At 49.7% G+C, this 21562-nt stretch overlaps 2 protein-coding genes across 7 annotated transcripts in view; one reads left to right on the forward strand and one right to left on the reverse strand.

The window, feature by feature from the left end:
* KIF5A (kinesin family member 5A) overlaps positions 1–4393 on the reverse strand; it is a 28097-nt gene extending 23704 nt beyond the window's left edge. The window contains exon 1 of one of the 2 annotated variants that reach the window (XM_060305517.1): positions 4005–4391. In XM_060305517.1, the coding sequence (XP_060161500.1) occupies positions 4005–4133 (129 nt within the window). In that variant the 5' untranslated portion in view covers positions 4134–4391. Of the gene's footprint in view, positions 1–4004 lie in introns of both variants that reach the window. The other variant, XM_060305518.1, reaches the window with a different exon arrangement.
* Positions 4394–6945: 2552 nt separating this feature from the next.
* Positions 6946–21557, forward strand: DCTN2 (dynactin subunit 2). 5 transcript variants are annotated; one of them, XM_060305793.2, is made up of 15 exons: positions 6946–7142; positions 8041–8109; positions 16552–16648; positions 16803–16873; positions 17197–17295; positions 17953–18113; positions 18305–18455; positions 18815–18880; positions 19096–19134; positions 19244–19321; positions 19411–19482; positions 19717–19819; positions 19936–20027; positions 21108–21190; positions 21397–21557. In XM_060305793.2, exons 1-15 carry the CDS (start codon positions 7107–7109, stop codon positions 21407–21409), a joined length of 1230 nt encoding a protein of 409 aa, XP_060161776.1. In that variant the 5' UTR covers positions 6946–7106; the 3' UTR covers positions 21410–21557. The 5 variants fall into 5 exon arrangements, with proteins under 5 accessions (XP_060161776.1, XP_030722382.1, XP_060161777.1 ...); XM_060305794.2 differs by having other exon boundaries at positions 6948–7142; positions 16803–16864; XM_030866522.3 differs by having other exon boundaries at positions 6947–7142; positions 21108–21557.
* The last annotated feature ends 5 nt before the right edge of the window (positions 21558–21562 follow it).

A 21562-nucleotide genomic window follows, 5' to 3' on the forward strand; every position in this document is an offset into this window, starting at 1 on the left:
GGAGTTTATTATGTGCCTGTCACTGTGCTGAGCAGTTTATATGCATTATCTCATTTAATGCTCACAGCAATCGTAGGAAGTAGGTACAATTATTATTACATTTTATAGATGCGAAAACTGAGGTTCAGAGAGGTAAGGTAGCTTGCCCAAAGTCAAACAGCTGAGAAATGGTAGAGCAAGGTTTCAAACCCAAGCAGTCTGATTCCAGACCCACACTGCCAAAGGGATCCCAGAACTGACGTACCAACACTGCGTCAGATCCTTATCGTGGCTTTTCCTTCCCCTACCCCACCCGCCCCCCTCCATGTGGGCATTTCTCCAAATGTTTCTGGACAGAGCTAAAGCCCTTCATCACTCCCTTTTGGCAACCTCACCCCCTTTTTCAGAAGAATGCAGTTCTCCCACCCATCCTCTCCAAGGAGCCTCCCTCACCATCTCTACCTCCAGGTAATAATCCAAGACTCTGTGACTCAGTACAGCGTCAGGGACTAGAAGACTGTTAGGTCAGAAACACTCAGGGAGACCCTCCACCTTCGAGGAATGCCTCTGAGCTCCACTATGTCTCCACCCACAGCAGTCTAAGCGCTCCTCAGTGCCTATTCCAGAGGGCTTCTCTTCAGAGTTCCCCAACCCAGGACTCTGTTCTCCTCTGACCCACTCTAAGCTACCTTGTCTCCTGTCCAACTGTGTTTCCCAGCACTTTCTGGAGTTTTCCCTGTGTGTGCTGACTAAAGCTAATGGGAGGGCCTAAGATCAGGGGTCCAAAGACGACCAACCTTTTCAACCTTTGCTAAAGCACTTGGTAGAGGCTGAACTTCAGAGCACCAGGACTGATTTCCATAGTGACACCCCTGGGGATTGTTGCCATGGTAATGCTGGAGAGACACTGGCCACAGTGAACATTACCTCCCCTCTCCATTTTCCTTTACAGACTCGCCCAAGGCTAAGGGGAGACTACTCCCTCTCTTCAGACATCAAAGGAATCCTGAGCCACCTCAAACAATACTGACCCTGTTCCAATAATCCTGCCGGTCCCAACCTGGCTTTTCCAAATGAGGTACTTGGTGACCCTGCTTTTCTGCCTCCTTAAGAACCCACTTAACCATCAGGAGACCTAAGGGAGGTAGAATGTGGTAGATACTTGAATGAGGGAGGGAGGGAGGGAGGGAGGGAAGGGGAGGGACAGAGGAAGTTGGGGGGGGGGCGGAGAGGCTATGTGTTTCCCTGCTGTCATCCCTCCCGTGTCTGGTATAGATGCAACAGCTCAGACAGCAGGCACTCTGCCCACCAAGACCAAGGCAGAGACACTTAAAGGGGTCCACTTAAAAAGTCACAGTGGATTCTGAGTGACCCAAAGAGCAAAACAAGGTACATAGCACACACAGACAGTGACCCAGACACCCTTCTACTATGACTCAGGACATTAACTTGGGCAAAGCTCCATCCCCCAGATTCCTGGGAGAAGTCATGGGGGGCTGGTGTGGATATGGCTCACAGGGCTGTCTTCCCAGCTTATTCTCCTACATTTTGCCAAGCAGAAAAAGCCCATGAACATTAGGGACTCTGTAGCCCAGAGCTAGCCGCAGTGCAGAGAGGAGAGCCGTCAGAGAAAGGAGCAGGGGTTGGGCTTGGAGAGATTAGCCTCTCCCACCTTCATCCTTCCCTCACCTTCCCAGACATCCTGAAGCTGCTTGCTCCATGAATTCCTCAGTTTCCCACACACTGGTCCCCAAAGGGAGCTAGAGGGAGAGAGAAGAAAGGGAATGGGAGATTTCTTTCCCTTGTTGAGACCCTCAAGGCACTCCTCAAAATCACTTCTCCTATAGCCCTCATCCTCCGGAATGAGGAATGAATAGAAAGGCTGGGAAGGCAAGCTCCAAGGATGCTGCCTGAGACAAAATGGCCCCCCCATAAGCACTTATCTTGGCAGGAGAGATTGACAGGAAGGGCTAGGGCAAGGGAAGATACAGAGCAAGACAAAGGTACAGGCCTGCAAACATCAGGCAAAACAGATAAGGAAGGAACAGCTGTGGAGTAAGATAGAATCTGAATTGGCAGGGGGCCCTGGGCCTCTCTTCATCTCTCCTCCCTCCCAACCTCCACCACGTCTCTCCTGTTTAGCTAGGCAAATCGGACAGATCAACACAACTCCTCCCAACATCACCCCATGCCCTGCGCCCACCGTGCCAGGATGGATGGCCCAGAGAGCCTAAAGGAGTTGGTTCAGATTTACCTAAAAAACCCAGAGCAAGGAAGCTAGCCTTAAAAGTGGAAGCCTTTTGTGGATTTGTTCCTCTGTAACTACCTTTCTCCTATTTCTCAGCCTTTATGTCTCAGGGGGCCCTCAAGCTCTAACTCTCACAGCTAACGCCCACTGTCCAGACTATTCAGAGAAGAGGCCCCGAGGGTTGATCCAGGCATTATTTTAGCCTGGCCAGACTGACCAGACTGCAAGGTCTAACGTCCCTGAGACAAAGAGAAGCAGGGGCCCTCTCTATGTGGCAAACACACACATACATAAGCACACACACAGGGCGAAAGCACCCACTTGAGTCCATAGTGTGGGTGAGAGAGCCTGGTGATGGACTAGGGCCCTTAGGGACAGGACATGTAAGCAAGTCTCTTCCTAAGGCATGTTTACTCAAAGTCCCAATCTCACTGATTCAGAAGGCCCAGGCTCCCTCCCTTTTTTTCCCTTCATTCTTTTAACGAGCATGCCCTGTGCCAAGCACTGTGGATCAAAGACACATAAGAAGTGCCCCTGACCTTGAGGATGGTCCTTATATGGGCCTCTCCCTTCTCAAACTGGCTACAGTTTCCTGGCCCAGCACCCCTTAAGCCTGACTCCCTATTGGACTGAACCCCAGATCTTTTCACCCCATAGCCTGACAGTCCCAACCAATCTAGGAAAGGAGGGGTAGGTGAGGAATTCCCTAGGAATTCCTTTGGAGCCATCACAGATAAAAGTCCAGAACAGAAAACCGTGGAGGCAATGTGATACAGAAGGAAAGACGTGAGCTTTGGAGTCACAGATTTAGGTTCAGATCCGTGAATTAACAGTGTGACCTTGAGAAAGTCATTCAACTTCTTTGGGCCTCAATTTCCTCATCTGTAAAGTGGAAATATTAATACCTTCTTCAGAGTGTTGTTTTGAAGATTAAATAATATATGTAGAGTAACAAGCACACAGTAAATACTAGTTCTCCTTCTTAACAAGGCCTCTTCCATGGGTAGGGGCTGTCATGATGAGGTAGAGGAGATGGTTTGCTACTTTTTATTGGATCATCAAGAGAAAGGATGAATACGCAACTACTTGTTAGGATCTCAGGGTTTGGTTATTTTTATTTGTTAGGGTGAGCTGGGGGGTCTGAAATCCTCCTCCTACTGTACCTGGGAGAGAAAGGCAGACATTTCCTTAGGACCCAGAGGCTCCCCCACCAAACTGGGTGTGGCACCAACATATTTCTTTCTCTGAAAACCCTTCATCAGACCTGTGCCCTCCCCCCAAGTCCAGACTGTAACTACTTCAGGGAATGATGGAGGCCTTGATCCTAGAGTCCACTCTCATTTATACCTCCGCAGAGACCCTGGACTGCCCACCTCTCATCTAGCCCATCCACTAGTCTCCCCCTTCCTGGGAGGTGGGGGGTAGAGATCTGAGCCAATAACAAAGGGAAGATGCGCTTTCCCTAGGGAAGAAGGAAAACATCAGAAAAACATGGGACTGGCTCTAGGGGTGGGGACGCTGCAGAGCGCAGCAAAGGGGAATCCGGTCCCCTGATCGCGGGAAAGTAGCCCCCTCTCGCTCTGCAGAGACTCGGCCGCCGGCCTGGCCAGGCCACACCCAGCCATCCTGATGCAGGGAGAGGAGGGGCTGCGGCGAAAAGGATGGAGGATGAGCGGTGGAGAGAGGGCGCAGAGACAGGCAGGGGCTGAGGCTCGGCAGGGGAAAAGATTCAGCCTCCCGCCCCCTCTCCGAAATTCCCTCCAGGGGCGGCACTCACCCCAATAACGACGCTGTCGTCCCCTTGGAAAATGGGGATGAACTTGTCCCCCCGCAGAATCTCGGCCTGGTTTAGGGGCCGAAATCGGCAGAGCACCTTGATGCTACATTCGTTGTTGGTCTCGGCCATGGTGGTCGCCGGTGTGGGGCTGGGGCACTTCTTCTGCTGCAGGGGCGTATGTGCTCCGGGGGAGAGGGGCTCAGCTGAGGCCCAGGCGGAGGACAGGCGCTCGGTCTCTGGGGCTCAGAAAGGCGCGGCGGGCGCCTGGACGAAGGCTGGGGAACAGGGCCGAGGCGCGCTTCCTCGCTCCTGCGGCACCGGGATGCGGGAGACCTGGTCGTCTGGTCCTCTCTCGGCGCTCTGCCTCTCCGCCCCTTGCGCTGCAGCGCGGCGCTGCGGGCCTGGGCGGGGCGGCGATGGAGGAGCAGGGCGGGGCTTCCTTCGCTGGGGCATGCCACGCCGCGGCGCCCACCGCCGAACCGCGGCGCCTCTGCTCTTTTCTCGCCTCCTCTCCCCACCCCTAACCCTCGGAGAGTATCTGGTCCTCACCCCTTCCCCACCTCAGTCACTCACTGCGTCCCACCCCCTGCATCCCGGACCCGTCTGTCCCTCGCTCGGACTCCACCCCCCTGGAAGGGCTAAGGGATCCGAGGTGGGCCTGTCTACTGTCCGGGGAAGAGAGTCAATAGTGCTTACACCTTTATTCCAAGGCATCCTTCACCCCCATCACAATCCTCTCTCCAAAGTGGGAGCACACCTCTCCTCCCCTCTCCCCACAACCCTCGCAAAGATTCCCAGCCCACCACTCAGCCTTCAAGGGCAGCTGCCTGTACCCCTATGGAGGTGGGTGTCCAGGTCCCATTTTTTCAGAGAGGAGGGTCAAAGGAGGTCTGGGTCTTCCCTTCCCCTTCTACATCCAAAGGTGCACTCTACTCTCTCCCCAACATACACAATAGGTCCCCAGTTGGAAGGAAGAAAAACTCCTATTCTGGCCTATTAGAATTCAAAAGCAGGTAAAATTCTTATTTTTGCCTCATAGGTCGGGGCTGGGATGGAGGTGGGCAAGAGTAATTTTGCAAGAGAAAGGGAGTCAGAAAGCAGTGATGGAGGGGTGATGATGGCGGTGGGTAAGGCCAGAGGGGATTTGAGAAAGGACCTCTAGAGCAGACAACTGCATTTGGGCTTCAGGCAGGTTTAGGCACCTACGTGAGTGTTTCCTGTCTCAGTACTGTTGGACAGAGTCCCAACACACCAGCCCCTTTCTCAGGCCCTTCTTCTGTTTCTCTCCCTTCCCTGGGAAAAAAAGAGCCAAGGCTAGAGATTCTGTGTCCTTCCTCCCCTCAGGTCAGACTCCTGCTGCAGCCCCTGGACAGAACCACCTAGAAACTGGCCAGATAGATTTTTCTCCACGTCACAGGGCCTCTGCTGGCCAACAGAGTTAGACTGCAGGAGTTGAGGCTCTAGGCCAAGGGGAGGAGCAGGGTGATGGGAGAAGAAGGGAGGAGGGGATGGAGGTTCTGCCTAGCAATTGCCTGGTAAGTGTCTAGGGTCACTTAGATACTATACTATGAGGCAAGGAGGAGAGAAAGATGGCCTGGCCAGACAAGACCTAACCACTCGGAAGGCAGCTGAAGGGGTCTCCAAGTTGGACATATACCCCTAACTCACCTTGAATCTTAAGGAAACTGAAGGAAAAGGGTTCAGCATAAGAAGCTGGATGGGTAGGCAGTAGGACTATGGAGAAAGAGGCTTGGGGAGGAGCCAAGAGAGGACACATAGAATGACAATGAGTTCCTATAAACTCAGAAATATAGGCATTTCTTCAGTCACTTGGTCTGGCACTATTTCTAATTGTTGCAGCATCCTGCAAGCTCAGGAAATAGCCCAACCTCAGGCGCCCAAGGGTTCCAGGATGGCATCCTTAGTGAAGGAGTTTCAAAATGCTAGTCCATAGAGGGTCACTGGTCAGAGAAAAAAGTTCATGTGTATGCATCCCTCCCCCAAAAAGCCACCACACAATGTGGAATGTGGTAAGTTTTTTTAATAAAGCTGGATTTGTTGTTTCAAAGGACTTTTATTCTGAGAGTACTGTATGTCCTTCCATACTTTTCTACTAAGTAATGATGGTAATAGTAGAGAGTAGGTTTTTTTTTTTTAATGTACTTACTTGGCAAAATAAAAAGGTAGCAATACTATGCCTATCTTCAAGAAGGTTTTTTGTTGTTTTAATTGTATTGAACTGTGAAATTCAAAAGTCTGAAAACCATTAGTGAAGGGATTAAGAGCACAGAAGGTATTCAGACAGACATGGTGCTACCAAGTGCCTATTCTATTTGAGGTAGAATTGCCAGATTTGAAAAACAAAAACAGGAAGCCCAGTTAAATTTGAATTTCAGATGAAACACTAATAATTTGTGTGTGTTAGTATGTCCCATACCGTATGGGACGTACTTATACTGAAAAGACTATTAGTTGTTTATCCGAAATTCACATTTAACTAGGTGCTCTGTATTTTACCTGACAGCCCTAACCTGAGAAGTTTACTTAACTTTCTCATTCCTAACATGACTAAATCTTTACTAAATTTTACTTGTTGTTATTGTTGTTTCGAAGCCCTGGCTGTGCCATAGCATGCCTAGTTGTGTTATTTTTACCTAGTCATTTAATTTCTGGGAGTCCAAATTTATTCGAGAAACAGGAATTATAAAAGCTCTTTCACAGACTCGACGTAAAAACGAAAGAAAATAAGTCGTACGAGGTAACTCCCAAGGCGCGTTATTGTCCGTCACCCGCCCAAGCCGGATCATCCAAGACTACATATCCCACAATCCTAGGCGACACTTCCCCGCCACTACGTCATTCCCAGGTCTTGTTCTCGCCAATCCCTGTCACTCCAGGGGTGTGGTAGCGGGTTGTTCTCGCGACTTTTGCTTCACCCTTCCCCTGTACTACTCCTGTCGCGAGACTTCCTACTCCTCCGCCTCCTCCGCCGCTCCCTTTGCGGCCGCCTTATCCTGGACCCGGACCCAGCCTCTCCCCTACCCGAACACCGGCCCCGGCTCCACCGAGGCCCCGGTCCCCCAACCCCGCCTCGCCGCCGCCATGGCGGACCCTAAATACGCCGATCTTCCCGGCATTGTGAGTACACGGCCGGCCCTGGCTCCCCAAGACCGCGCCCCCGACCTCCTAAGGACCCCCAACAGACAGCAACCCGTGACCCTTCCCGCCTGAAACCCCTCCTCCGCCCCGAGGGCTCCCGCCGCTAGCTCCCCGACCGGCCGCTGCACCCTCCGGACTCCTTCTACCCGACTGGGCTGGGCCGTGGGACGGCCTACAAGGCCCCTTTCCGGCAGTCGCCGGTTTCTCGGCTCAGAAATCATCTCCAGGCACTTAGCACTGTGCTCGAGTGCTTCTGCCATCCGTGTCAACACCACCCGTGTCTCCCCAAATCTTCCCATGAGCCCCCCACCCCCTCCCGAGACACACATACCACACCATTTGGTGATGGCCTTCACCCTGGCAAGAGTGACGAGGTTACCGTGACAGAACCCCTCTTGTGCCAGATGGAGAACTATGTCCTCTGGGGAACCTCCTTCCCAAACCACCCCCGCACAGGCCGGCATGTACCCTCCCTTTGTGCTGCCCTGCCTGCATTCTCGGGGTGGGGGTTGGGATAGGACCTTGGGTACTAAGGTCCTGAGTCACTCTCAGCCCTTGTGCCAGGGTAGTGTGTACAGGGCCTAATGATAGCTCCTCTCCTCCTGACATGAGTGCCGAGGACCCGCCCCCCTTCAGATTCAGGGTGACATCTTTGTCATCACTTAACATTCACCATTAACCATCAGATGTCCCCACTGTTATCCCCACCCCTCTGAGACATGGGAACTGACAGGCAGGTCACGGGGCAGGTGAAAGAAGGGGCAGAATCGTGGCGTCACAGCCTGCTTTCTCTGTTAACTTGTTCAAATGGAGTGGGGTTAGGGGTGTTGGTGGATGCTGGGTAGTGAGGTTGGGTGGTCACTGCTTCTACCTGCAGGCCAGGAACGAGCCAGATGTTTATGAAACCAGCGACCTGCCTGAGGATGATCAAGCGGAGTTTGATGCGGTAAGACTGTGTGCTGCCTCAGGACTCCTCTGGACTCTGATCTCTCTCCCCCAGGCAGGCCCTTTCCCTTTTCTGGTGAGCCACCCACAGCAATAAGCGGGTATGCCAACCCAGCCTGGGTGGTATGTATGTCGCAGGGCTTGCAAATGAGCAATGCCAGGAAGGAGAGTCAGGTCAGTGGAATTACAGCTAAGAGGCCTGGTACTTGGGCCTTTTAAATACAATTGGAATATCTTAAAACAGGTTGGGGGCTAGTGACTTAGTTAGGGCTCTAGGTACTAGTCCATGGTAATGATTCATGAATCCTGAGCACTTACAAACTGCTTGAGGTTAAGACCTAGGCCTTCTATTTCATAAAATATATTGCTCAGTACATGTTTGTTATTATCCTAACAAGAGCTAGACTTTGAAGTATTGAGGAATACTCTTTTATGTGAATATACAGTATCCATTGGCCAAGGAGCAGGAAAATGAATTCGAGATTTTAGGAAGATAAGGAACCTGGTTAGAGCGAAACAAATTTGAGGAAGCACATAAATCTTTCATATCAGCAGAGGAGAGGCCCTGGTAGCACTTTCAAATTCAAGAAGAACTCAAGGGGAAGGAATTAGTTATGGACACATTTTAACCATAAGGGAAACCACTTAGCATTATTTATTGAATGTGTTCATTCTCTGTTGATTTTTGTGCAATGCAGAGGAAGAAATGTCCCTGCCCTCAAAAATCACCCAGACTAATGGGGGAATTAGGATACGTGTAGGAAACATGAAAGAAAAAATTGAGTGAATGAAATCAACATAGTAAAAATTCTATATGTAAGTGCCAAGAGGAGCAAAGATCTGTTAACATGTCTTATAGGATGTGTTTTAGGTTCTGTAGTTTCCAAGGAGAGCTGGGCTAGGGTCACACTGATGGTGTGAGATCTCAATAAAGTTGTGACCAAGAGTCAGTGGGAACAGGCTCAGTATGTGTGTCTGTAAGTCCTGTGGTTATGTCTGTGGGGCTGGTTAGTTCTGGAGAATGCTGGTGGCTGGCTTATAATGTATGGCTTGGCGTACTCACTTATTCCTTATTTGATTTCCCCCATGTGGAAGTGGTTCCTACTTTGTGGGGAACACCTTCCCTGTCCCCTCTCAGAGTGGTGTGTTCCTTGTTGCTTCTGTACTTGCTGGCATGTCAGTCTGTCCCCCAAACTTGAGTATCTGGAGATAATGCAGATGTTGTCATTGCTCAGGACCTAGGTGTAGACCTGTCACTCTAAGAGGTATCTTATTAGGGAGCAGTCTCTGACCTCAAAGGGCAGGAGTATGTATACCGAGGACTCCATTCTACTACCATAGTTCAGAGACTGTTCAACTCTGGCCTAGGCCTCTGCCTAGAAAATATCAAGCCTTCATGGTGAGATAATGAGTGGAACTTTGTCCCTTTGTCGCTGGCTGTGATACAGACAGGTAATATAGCAGTCCCCTTTCCAAACGAAAAAATACATTGTAATTCTCCTTTTGAAGTTATGGGCTATCTCTTAATAAAAAGAACATGACCCTCATCCCAGGCATGGAAGAACTGAATGTGCATCCCTGATTGGCTGTTCCTCCCTGCTGAGCCTGAGCAGCCTATTTTAGTAGCATCTAGTGGGGTGGCTGATGGGGAGAGCACACCGTAAGTGTTCATTTCCTGCAGCATGTAGCCCAGAATGCCAGTATAGAAGTATATAGGAACTGGATGGTAAATACAAGAGGAGCTAAGTTGCCTCCATCACCTAAGGCTCAGCTAAATGACTCTCCATCACTAGGGAGGAGTAAATGGGGTGGGGAGACCTTCAGCTACTTCAAGAGCCCTGGCGGGAGTGGGAGAGGCCTGAGATGTTTCCTGATGTCAGCTAATGTCTCTGGCCCCTGCATGTCCCTGTGCGCCTTAGGAGGGCAGCTTTCAGGAAGTCAGCTGAGTAATGGTTCTGCCACTGCTCTTAATACTGACGTATATGTGCAACTTGAGGAGCAGTGGGTTGTACTTAGACAATCCAGAAACCTCATTTCTGTGAGGCCTGGATTCTCACTAGCAGCCTGTCCCCTTCTCACTTACCTTCCCAAGACCTAGTACAGGTGACAGTGCACATCACCACTATTGTGGCTGAACCATGAGATTTCAGTCACCTTCTTCACTCCTGGCGAGAGCATGTTCTGCCTTAGTTTCCAGATTATTTTCAACTTTAATTTTATTAGTTTTTGAAGTAAGTAATATATGCACGTAGAACAAAAAGTGTCTCTTCCCACCGCTGCCTGCCACTGCGTAGTTCCACTCCCTGGAGACAGCCAGGACGACCGGCTTCGTATGGAACCTTTCAGGGCGGTCTCCAGATTTTTATTTAAAGAAATAGTCAAGGGGTATTGACCTTCACTGTCTTTTCACTTCCTTTCTCATTGCTCCACTGTGGAAGAAATTGGGCTGCTGAAGGAAATAATATCCTATAATAGCCCCTAAAGATTGTAATTGCTAGTTTAACTTAAACATTAAAGTTTGCGATTCCCATAGTGGGGAGGATGGGGGAGGAAAGTAGTAGAAGGTTTTATTTTTGGTAAACATAATCCTGATTTTCCTGCTATCCCTTCAAAACAATTTTAGCAGGAACTAAAATATTCTAAAGTGAATGGGCCAGAAAACGGCACAGTCTAGCTCTTAACTCCTCAAGCTAGGAGGATCCCCTCTGCATTTCAGACACTCCTGGGTTGATTGGGGTGATGGGCTTTTTGGAAACTTTTCTTAAAATGTCTTGTCAGGAAAGCTAATTCCCAATTGGAATTTCTTCCCCCCTGGGCCCACAGCCTACCTTTGGGTCTGTGTGGCATTCTGCTCATGGCTTTTGAACTGCCGGAACAAGGGGAGTAAATTTAGAAAACTCACTAGAAATAGGATTTAGTCCCTCCCTTTATGCTGTAACTATCCCTGATGCATGTGAAAGGGAAAAAGTGACCTAGCCTTAGTTTGGTGGGTCTGTGGCAGAGGTTTGGTTCTCCAAAGGGTAGATAATGCTGAAAACTCCACCAGCCTGAGATGTGAAATAGTAGATTCTTTTCCTTGCAGTTTAGGATATCACAGAGTATGCTTGATTGTGTTCATTGACTATTGGCGCACTTGAACTTATCTGAGTTTTTCCTAATGCTTCCCCCATCCTCCCTCCTCACCACCTTGCCTGGACACTAGTTTGCACAAGTAAGACCATTCGATGCTTCTTCTCTGCATGTTTTTTCATTTGCCATCTCGCATGCAATGCTCTGTCACTGTGCTATTGTTGCAGCTAATTGTTTTAAATTCTAATGCATCTCTAGCTGGATCACTAAGGGGCCTGCTGGCCTCATGGTTAAAGATCCTTAATCAAGGTTTAGAAGCACAGCTATGATTCATGGATCATTGTCTCTTCCCCTTGTGAGGTGTGCAGAATACAACTGTCCAATGGAGGATGGGATAGAAGCATGGAGACTAAGACTGCTTCTGGACATAAGGCATTTAAGAGCTGGAGTTGGAAGGGGGTTGCCTTTCTCCTCCACAGACTGAAATGGAGTTAAGAGAAAGGGAGTGACTTTTAGCCATTCTGGACAAGGGTGGAGAACAAGGGGGACAGCAACAGTCCTCACTTCTTGACTGTATGTGGATTATACCTGGTAAAAACCTCATTTTAATATTCTCCTATGCTAAGCCTTTAGAGAAAAGTAAATGGGATAGGAAAGGGGTGTTATATACATTTTTAAGGTACTAGCTTGGGTTCTTTGTGCTTTCGTGAGTCTTTCTGTTTCTGTACCCTTCCTTTAGAAATGGTTGGATGGTCAGCACTATGTTGGTCCATCCTGGACAGTTTTATTCTACAGCACTATCCATCTTCCTTGTCATCATGGTTCCGAAGTGCCCCTGGCTGCGGTGTTGGCACAGAGCCTAACAGGCTCAGAGAGCAGCAGTGACCTCTTCCTGTGTCTGATCTGGAACCTCAGGTCTTGCCCTCTGAGGCATAGCCACTTAGCCAAACAACCCTGGGGCGTCTGGGAGGTTATTAGTGAGAGGGACTGAGAGTCCTGTACCAGGTAAACTGGTACCTGGGATCAGGGCACTTAGAATTTTCTAACCAAGTTGGCTGGTGTAATAGGTTCCCATGGTGACTATTACTACTCCAGGTTACAGAAATTATCCCTAAAATCTCATTTCCCAACCCACGCATAGGTCAGACCTGGAGGTGGTATATACTATTTACAAACAAATATACCACTTTTCCTTTTTTTGATTTTCTTTCCTCCCCCATTCTGCTTGTTCCTGATGATTTGAACTTGAACTTATGGCCCATTGTCCTCTCTTTATCCTTGAGTTTTTCTCAAGCTGGTTTTAGCTTGGTGAGGCAAGTAAGAGAAAGGTATAGTGTGTGTGCCTCCCCTTGTGTGTTTGCATGTGTGCACCTGTGAGTGCTTACACCCACTCTGCAGAGACATCCCAGCCTAGACCACAGGACCTGGATCCACCTCTACCCTGAGCTGAAAGAGGAGTCTCGGCTGGGCTGGACTCTGGCATGAGACGGGAATGGCGAGGTTGAAGTTCAGATGTATCTAGCTGAAATCTCTGGGAGAGGATGCAGTTGTTTTTGTTCCATCGTGTGTTTTCATATACATATAACCATCCTCGACTTCCCACACTTCTGTCTGCCCATCAGTAGAGATCCTGGAAAGGCTGTGCATACAGCTGGATTTCCTCTCCTGGCAGTTCTTTACCAGTCTTGCCTGGAAGTGGAGCCTTGTCTACGTGGCCTGAACTAAAATCCAGCCTCTTTGAAATACTCTCACCTTTCCCCCTTGTGTACCCTCCAACCCCTGTGAACCTTGTGAACAGAGGGTTGAAGAAATACGTTCTGCACATGTCTGGTAGCTGTGAATCTTGGTGTCTTTTGGACTCTTTGTGCTATAGCACATCATGGCAGAATTGCTCTGGATCCCTCAGAGCTGTAGGGTGAGTCCCAACCACTCAAGATGGACGTACATAATACACCAGACTACGCAAGGGACCAGGATTTGCCCTGCCTCTCCTCTGGCAACAGAGAATGAGGATGGGGCTTCAATTAGGTACTTCGGATTTCCTTAAACTCACCATCTGTACCTAACATATTTTGTTCTGCTTAACATAAAGTCATATCAAACCACCCACATGAGCACCCTCATTATGACTGATTCTGCCATCCAAATGCCTAATTCTTCAAAACTAGAGAAACCGAGAGATAAGAAGACTTGAGCCATGAACGCCCCCTTGAGAATCATGGACCTTCAATCAGCTACACGTTCTCAGAATGTCTTCACAGCCTCTGCTTCACATTCTGCCATTTCTACAGCTTCCCCTCCATCTCAGTCTTCTCTCCCCGCACTGTCCTCTTCCATGCCACCAGCTTGCAACATCTAACTACTAGTTCTCAGATGATCCTGAATTGCTGCTGTTAATGGCAAAGCTTCATGACATCCTCACCATCAGAGAGGAAAGGGTCCCAAGCTCTTCTTTCTCTTGGGGTATGTGGTGACTCCAGCTGAAATTTCTTGGCCCCAAAATTTTGCTAGGCTCCCCTGGGCCCTGTGGTGCAGTATGTTTGAAGACTATCATGTAGTGCATGTGACAATTTGCTAATAACAATTTTGTCTTTTTTTTCCCTCCCTCACCCCCATGTCCCCACTCCCTTTCCTTTTAACTCTTTTGATTTTCTCACCTCTGGGGAAACCACAAGGAGCTGGTAAGAAGCCTGACCTTTCATGTGCTTTTTAACGGGGTGTGCTATGATGGGCAGTTGTTTCTCTGTCCTTTTATCTCTACTAAATCTTTTGTCCCTCTATTCAGCCCCAGCCCCAGCTGACCTTTTCCCATCTCACGAATCACTGTAATGACATTACCTCCAGCCCATGCCCCCAGATCTCCGAGTCACTGGCGGAGTAGGTGCCACCGGAGGGCTAAAGTATGCTGTCGACCTGAGTCTCCGGGGCCACACCCTCGGAGAGGCTCCAAGAGGATGCCAGCGTCGGGCAGCCCTTCTGCCTCAGGATGTGCTCCTGCAGCAGGAATAGTGAGATGAAAGCACTGACCATCCCTCCTACCATCCCAGAACCTCTGAGACTCATGCTCTGTTTGTTGACCCTTTCTTATTCCACACCTTCCCTATTTAGGAAAGCAGGTTCTCATCTGCATAGTGCCTGGCTTACAATAAGGGCTTAACAAAATGGTAGCTGTGATTAATTTCTTTCCTTGGTCTGTAGACTCTGCCTCCCAAAGAGGTTTTTCTTCCTACTTCATTGGCCTTGATCGGGGCACTCACAGGAGGAGAGGCATATTCTTGAGGGGGAACTTGAGAGAGGGTGATGTTCTTTCCCGAACATGAGTCCTTCTCCTGGACATGAGTCCTTCTCAGACAAACACTTTTTAGAGGCCAGAGACCACACAATTATTTGGCCAGTGTGTGCTCTGGCCATAACATTTCAGAGAAAATTAAGGAGAGAATAATTTAGGACTCAGTTGTTTCTTCCCCTAGGCACTTGCATATGGGACGTTGAACCCTTTTATTTTCCCTTAATCTTTAGCTCTTGCCCCTCTGCCTAGCACTTCCCTGAAGAAGAGGTAAAGGTCGAAGTTGATATTTTCTCCTTACCCCCCTCCTCCCTATTTATAAAGCTGCCACTCACACTGGTTCCTTTTGTAATAGCAGAGCAGAGATGAAGGATGGAGCTTGTGTCTGCTGCTCTTTCTCCATGTCTCTCCATCATAACTGCTCCCCCACCAATCAACCCCTACTACACACACACAGACAGAGACTCTCAGTCGTGGATACATATTAGAATGACCTGGGTAGCTTTTAAACTGGCCCACTACCCTGGCCCTACCCCAGAACAATTAAATCAGAATCTACAGAGGTGAACCCAGGCCTCTCCCCCGCCCCCCGCCCCTTTTCTAAGTGATTCTGTTGTGCAGCCAGGGTTGAGAATCATTGCTCTGGCTAAAGGAGGGAAGACTCTCTTTACTTTCTTCCTGTGGAAGGTGGAGATGTCCACCCCAACAGGAAAGGATTTCTGGTCTCCTTCCACTTCCTTCAGTAACGTAATGAGACCTGTCGGACTGCTGACAATTGAAGGAGAGACATGCAGTCCGGAGGGCATGGTCTTGGTGTAGTTATTAGAATCTGAACAGCTAATAGATACCTAGTAAGGAGGGAACCTTTCTGCATCAATTTTTAGGGTGAAATCTCTTTCACTTTCTTTACCACCTCCCCTCTTTATGGAAGAGCTTCAGTGCTTGAGAAACAGCAGAAGGGTCAGGGAGAAGAGGCAGGTACTGCAGCTTCTCTGAAAAGATCCGGGCTATCTCCATTTCAGGACTTAAACGTGGCCTTTGCCCATGGGTACTCTTGGCAAACAGATACAGCTTATGCTTGTTGCTTCTAAGATGTCCCTTAAAAAATAATACAGTGGGCTTCCCTGGTGGCGCAGTAGTTGAGAGTCCGCCTGCCGATGTAGGGGACACGGGTTTGTGCCCTGGTCCGGGAAGATCCCACATGCTGCGGAGCGGCTGGGCCCGTGAGCCATGGCCGCTGAGCCTGCGCATCCGGAGCCTGTGCTCCGCAACGGGAGAGGCCACAACAGTGAGAGGCCCGCGTACCGCAAATAATAATAATAATAATAATAATACAGCAAGGAACTTCCCTGGCACTCTAGTGGTTAAGACTCCACGCTTCCAACGCAGGGGACATGGGTTCGATCCCTGGTTGGGGGACTAAGATCCCATGTGCCGCGCGGCGCGGCCAAAAAATTAAAAAGCATTTGCCTCTTCTCTGTATCCCCTGAATTCCCTGACTTCACGGCAGCCTGGAAACAAGGCTTCTGGTCAGGCCTTCTGCCAACCTTCCCTTTGTATCTAAGAGCTGGTATCTTCCCTTCAGCAGCTATGAAAGTCCTGATATTCACTCTCAGAGTTAGTAGCTTGATTGTCTCCTCTTTCCCTCCAGCAAGGATGGGAAGTTAGCTTGAAAATAGACTTCCTCAGCAGCAAGGAAATTTACTTTTAGGAGGGGGAGGTTGAAAGAAGTCAAGTTGATTTCTTGCCCTGAATGCATGGTGTGTGCCAGATAACTGGGAGGGCCCAGTTGGATTGGGGAAGGGGAGGGGATAGGGAGGCTTATGTACAGAATGGGCGGGGAGGTTATGCAGCCTCTGTTCCCAGTTGAATCAGGGTGTTAATATTTATACAACTGAGACTCCAAATTTACCAGGAAGCTTTCATTTCCTAGGTTGAACCTGGGTCTGTAGCTTGGAATGGAGCCGCCCTTCTTTCCCCTTGGGAAAGTACAGCCCAGTCTCCCAGTGGCTTGGGGATTTTGTGGGGTCGGGGAAGTTCGAGGGTGGGAATGAGTCTGCCCCTGGTCTGAACTACCTGTTCCTGCAGGAGGAGCTGACGAGTACAAGTGTGGAGCACATCATTGTCAATCCCAATGCTGCCTATGACAAGTTCAAAGACAAGAGAGTGGGAACAAAGGGACTTGGTGAGACCCGGTTGGAAATTGGATGGGGAAGCCTGACCTCAGGCCTTACTGACTTTTGCTTTGGGCTGTCTTATGGAAGCCCTCACAGTCATCTGAGACCATGACTGCCGTGTGTCTTGATCAGGCCCTCAATTCCGTCTTCTTTTCTTGGCAGATTTCTCAGATCGAATTGGAAAAACCAAAAGAACGGGATATGAATCTGGAGAATACGAGATGGTTTGTTGTGTGTGTGTTGATGGGAATGGTGCAGCAGTCCTACCCAGCGGGCATTTAGGAGAGAGATCAAGGGACATAGTTGGGATTCCAAGTTTCTCTGTGGATGGGGGCCCTGAGGAGGCCAGCAGGATGCAGTTGAGGATGCTTTGTCCCCCTGCTCTTTGCTCTGGAGCGTCTCCAGGCCTCCAGCCATCTCCAGTCCTCCTGGACTAGGATGGCGTGGATTCTGAGTTGGGCATGATACACTTACAAACTAGGCCTGGGGTTTGGACCAATTCTTGAGGTTCCCTCTACTGGGAGGTGTAACATCACCATCTGTGCTTGCTCTCTAGCTTGGAGAGGGTCTGGGAGTGAAGGAGACACCCCAGCAAAAGTACCAGAGACTGCTGCATGAGGTCCAAGAGCTGACGACTGAAGTTGAGAAAATCAAGGTAACTATAAACTCTCTTCTCCCCTCTCTGCTATGACTTATGTAGCAGAGGAAGACCTCCCAGCAAGAGGAGAAAGCTTCCCTAAGCTCCTGGATAAGGGGCTGAGGTTTTCAGAGTTTAGAAATGCACATGAATTTATATTCGGTACTATAGGTGGGTAAGGACCATCCCAGTGAGTTTCAGCCACAGCTATTTTTTTTTAATATAAATTTATTTTTATTTATTTATTTTTGGCTGCGTTGGGTCTTCGTTGCTGCACACAGGCTTTCTCTAGTTACAGTGAGCAGGGGCTACTCTTCGTTGCGGTGTGCAGGCTTCTCATTGAGGTGGCTTCTCTTGTTGTGGAGCATGGGCTCTAGGTGCCCAGGCTTCAGTAGTTGTGGCTCGTGGGCTCTAGAGCACAGGCTCAGTAGTTGTGGCTCGTGGGCTCTAGAGCACAGGCTCAGTAGTTGTGGCGCATGGGCTTAGTTGCTCCGCAGCATGTGGGATCTCCCTGGACCAGGGCTCGAACCTGGATCCCCTGCATTGGCAGGCGGATTCTTAACCACTGCACCACCAGGGAAGTCCTCAGCCGCAGCTATTTTTAAGGGTCTTGATCTATTTTTTTTCCTTGACTCACTCTTGCCACCCCTCACTGTCTGTTTGTTTTCATACCAGACGACAGTGAAGGAGTCAGCCACTGAGGAGAAGCTGACCCCCGTGGTGCTGGCCAAACAGCTGGCAGCCCTGAAGCAGCAGCTGGTTGCTTCCCATCTGGAGAAGCTGCTGGGACCAGATGCCGCAATCAACCTTACTGACCCCGATGGAGCTCTGGCTAAGTGGGTGCCAGACTTCGTTGGGAAATCATTGGTGACTGGGGTGTAGAGGGACTCAGCCAGGTACTGACAGGGATACGAAGGGGAGAAGTGGCCTAGCTGTTCCTTAATGCTGACTGTGAGGCAGAAACGAGAGTGACTGGGCTGACCCACATCCTTCAAGTCATGACATTGTTTCTGGTTTCCTGACCTAGGCGCCTACTGCTGCAGCTGGAAGCAACAAAGAACAGCAAAGGGACTGGTTCAGGGGGAAAGACCACTAGTGGGACACCCCCAGATAGCAGCCTTGTCACTTATGAACTACATTCTCGGCCTGAGCAGGACAAGTTCTCTCAAGCTGCCAAAGTATGTATGTATGTATGTGTGTATGTATGTATATATGTATGTATGTATGTAATTGTTGGTTGAGGGGCCAGGGAGATGTGGCTCTAGAGACTTGCCTCCCTCCCTCCAAGGGATCACATCTGGGGAGAGGGTGCTGGGAATGCTTGATTCCTCTTGATGTCTCATTCTCCGTGTTTGCCTCACCATCTACTTTCAGTGAAGACTTTGACTAGGGATGTGTTCCAGGGAAAGAAGTCCCTTGGCAGAGCGGTGGGAAGAGGGTAGGGGAGTGGTAAGCAGACAAGCAAAGAGCAGGATCTTACCTCCCACTGCAGCAGCAGGGAGGTGGATGGCAAATCTCCCCTCCTTCCTCCCCCTAGGTGGCAGAACTCGAGAAGCGCCTGGCGGAGCTGGAAGCAGCTGTACGCTGTGATCAGGATGCTCAGGTCAGGTGCTCTCCTATACTTAGTCTAACCCGCATATCCTGCGCCCTGAGCCCTGAGGTCCACAGCATTCCACAGAATCCTGGGAGGAGTCAGGAAAGGGCTCCAGTTACAGGATCAGCCAGGGGTTGCCCGCTAGAACCAGAAAGGATGGGAGAAGGTGGTAATCGCATGGAGAGATAAGAACCACTGACTTCTTTCCTGCTTTTCCCCATCAGAATCCCCTTTCTGCAGGTCTGCAGGGAGCCTGCCTTATGGTGAGTGTAAAAGGAACTGGAGTGTTTGGATTACAGAGGGGATATCGGGATTGGGTTTTCTAGTCTGATTCTTCCCCTTCATGAAGCTTGTCCTAAATCCCGCCCCCAGGAGACTGTAGAGCTGTTGCAAGCAAAGGTGAGCGCCCTGGACCTTGCAGTTCTGGACCAAGTGGAGGCTCGGCTACAGGTATTAAGTGGGGGGCAAATTGGATTACAGGTAGCTTGGGACTCTGGAAGCCCTAGATGCCCTATAAACCTTAAAACCTGTGCTTTCAGAGTGTCCTGGGAAAAGTGAATGAGATTGCCAAGCATAAAGCTTCTGTAGAGGATGCAGATGCACAAAGCAAGGTCAGGAATTACCTTTCCTCCATCTTCATACCCTTTCCTGCTCCCTTATGTACTCTTCTGGTGGTTAAGAGCAAAGCATGAGAGCACTGAATCCTCAGGTCCCTGTCTTCATATGCTCTTAATAGCTGAGAAAAGGCAGTGCTTCCCTCTTGCCCCACCAAGTTGACCTTTCCCACCCTAGTGAATGGTCAGTGTGTACTTCGCTGAAGGTTGGCCACTGTCTTGTCCGTCCAGGTGCACCAGCTGTATGAAACCATACAGCGCTGGAGCCCCCTCGCCTCCACCCTTCCTGAGCTGGTGCAGAGACTTGTCACCATCAGGCAGCTGCATGAACAAGGTGGGAGGCCAGCTGCCAGGGGTGCTAAGAGGAATTAGAAAGTGGGCAGCTTTCGTTCCCTTCCCTCTGGTCTTGGATTCTAACACCACACATACCGTTCTGACCTTCTTTCATAGCCGTGCAGTTTGGTCAGCTTATGACACACTTGGATACGACACAGCAGATGATCGCTTGTTCCCTCAAGGACAGCGCCACCCTCTTGACCCAGGTGTGTGCCCCTTTACTGGTCAGCTACTTCCCTTCCCCAGCACACACAGGCTAGGTTCTCCAGCTTCATCTCCATAGGGTTCTGCCTTAGCCCATTTGGTGGCATGGTGGTATGGCAGGGGCTTGGTTTGAGTCTCCATACTGTTTCTCAATGGTTGTGGGACGTTTGACAACTTATTTAATCTATGAACCTCCATCTTACCGTCTGGAAACTTACACCTACCTCAGAGTTTTATGGATTAGGTGAAATAATATGAGTGAATTGTTAAGAGTTCAGTAAACCTCAGTTTTTCCTATAAAACCTACCCCTTCACTCTGTAGTCACAGCTTAGTTTTACCCGCCCTGGGTCCTCAACCAGATGCTTCTGGGCACAGCACATCGGATAGAACATGGGCTTTGAAATCAGGAGCTGGGCTCCCACCTGATTCTGCCACTTCCTTCCTGATGCTGGGCAGTGAGCCTCGCCTCTTCCTTCATTCTCTTAGCAGTGCCCAGCACATAGCGAGTCCTCGGTTTCTGTTGGGGGCACTGTTCTCAGAGCTGGGAGAAGCACTAAAGTTGTCTTGTATCGTAGGACCATCAAGATAAATTAAAGTGCTTGGTATATGTTCTTCCTCCAGAGCAGTTTTCTAAAACTGGACCTGTGAAACCCTCATGTCAACAAAATCTTACTTGTTCCTCATTACATAAAACAGATAAAAGAGCTGTTCTGGTTAAAGTCAGGATGGGAATTCTTAAGAAGCCTGCCTGCTTGGCAGACCCTGTGCTAGGTCCACGGTATTCCAGGGCAGCCTGGAAACTGGTGCAATAACCTTCCCGCTCTGGGGCCCATCAACTTGTTTCCGTTTCTTTTTTCTTTTTTTTTAATTTGGCCACACCGTGTGGCTTGTGGGATCTTAGTTCCCCAACCAGGGATCAAACCGGGGCCCTGGCAGTGAAAGTGCTGAGTCCTAACCACTGGACCACCAGGGAATCCCCCTCCATATCTTTTTTGCCTTCTGTAAGAGAATTTCTTTAGGTCCTCATTCAGGTAAGCACCCGAACCTGACAAAGAGTAAAATAGCTCTGTCACTTTTCTAGGTGCAGACAACAATGCGTGATAACCTGTCCACAGTTGAGCGGAACTTTGCCAACATTGATGAACGGATGAAGAAACTGGGAAAGTGAGCACCTTTGGGAGATGGAGAACAGGGGTAATCCCTACCCCTTTGAACTCCGTTAACACCTTACACAGGGTTTCCCCTTAATCATAACTCTCACATCCCATCTGACACTGGGGGGCAAGGGGTTCTTCTTGCATGTGGGGCTTACACCCCTCCTCTGAAGAGCAGTGGAACCTGGGGGATATTAGATGGTGGTCTCCCCTCAGGCCACGGGGATGAGGACGTGGGCCCAGCCACATGCCAGCTCCTGTCCAATACTGCTTTGCCTGGTGTGGGGAAGGATTGGATCCTGTCCTCCAGCACAGCTTCTGTGACTGATTGTAATACTGTACAACTGTTTCTGACCATTAAATGCTGTTGTACTCTGTGTGG

The sequence above is a fragment of the Globicephala melas genome, chromosome 10 (assembly GCF_963455315.2).
Source record: "Globicephala melas chromosome 10, mGloMel1.2, whole genome shotgun sequence".
NCBI classification, from domain to species: Eukaryota; Metazoa; Chordata; class Mammalia; order Artiodactyla; family Delphinidae; genus Globicephala; species Globicephala melas.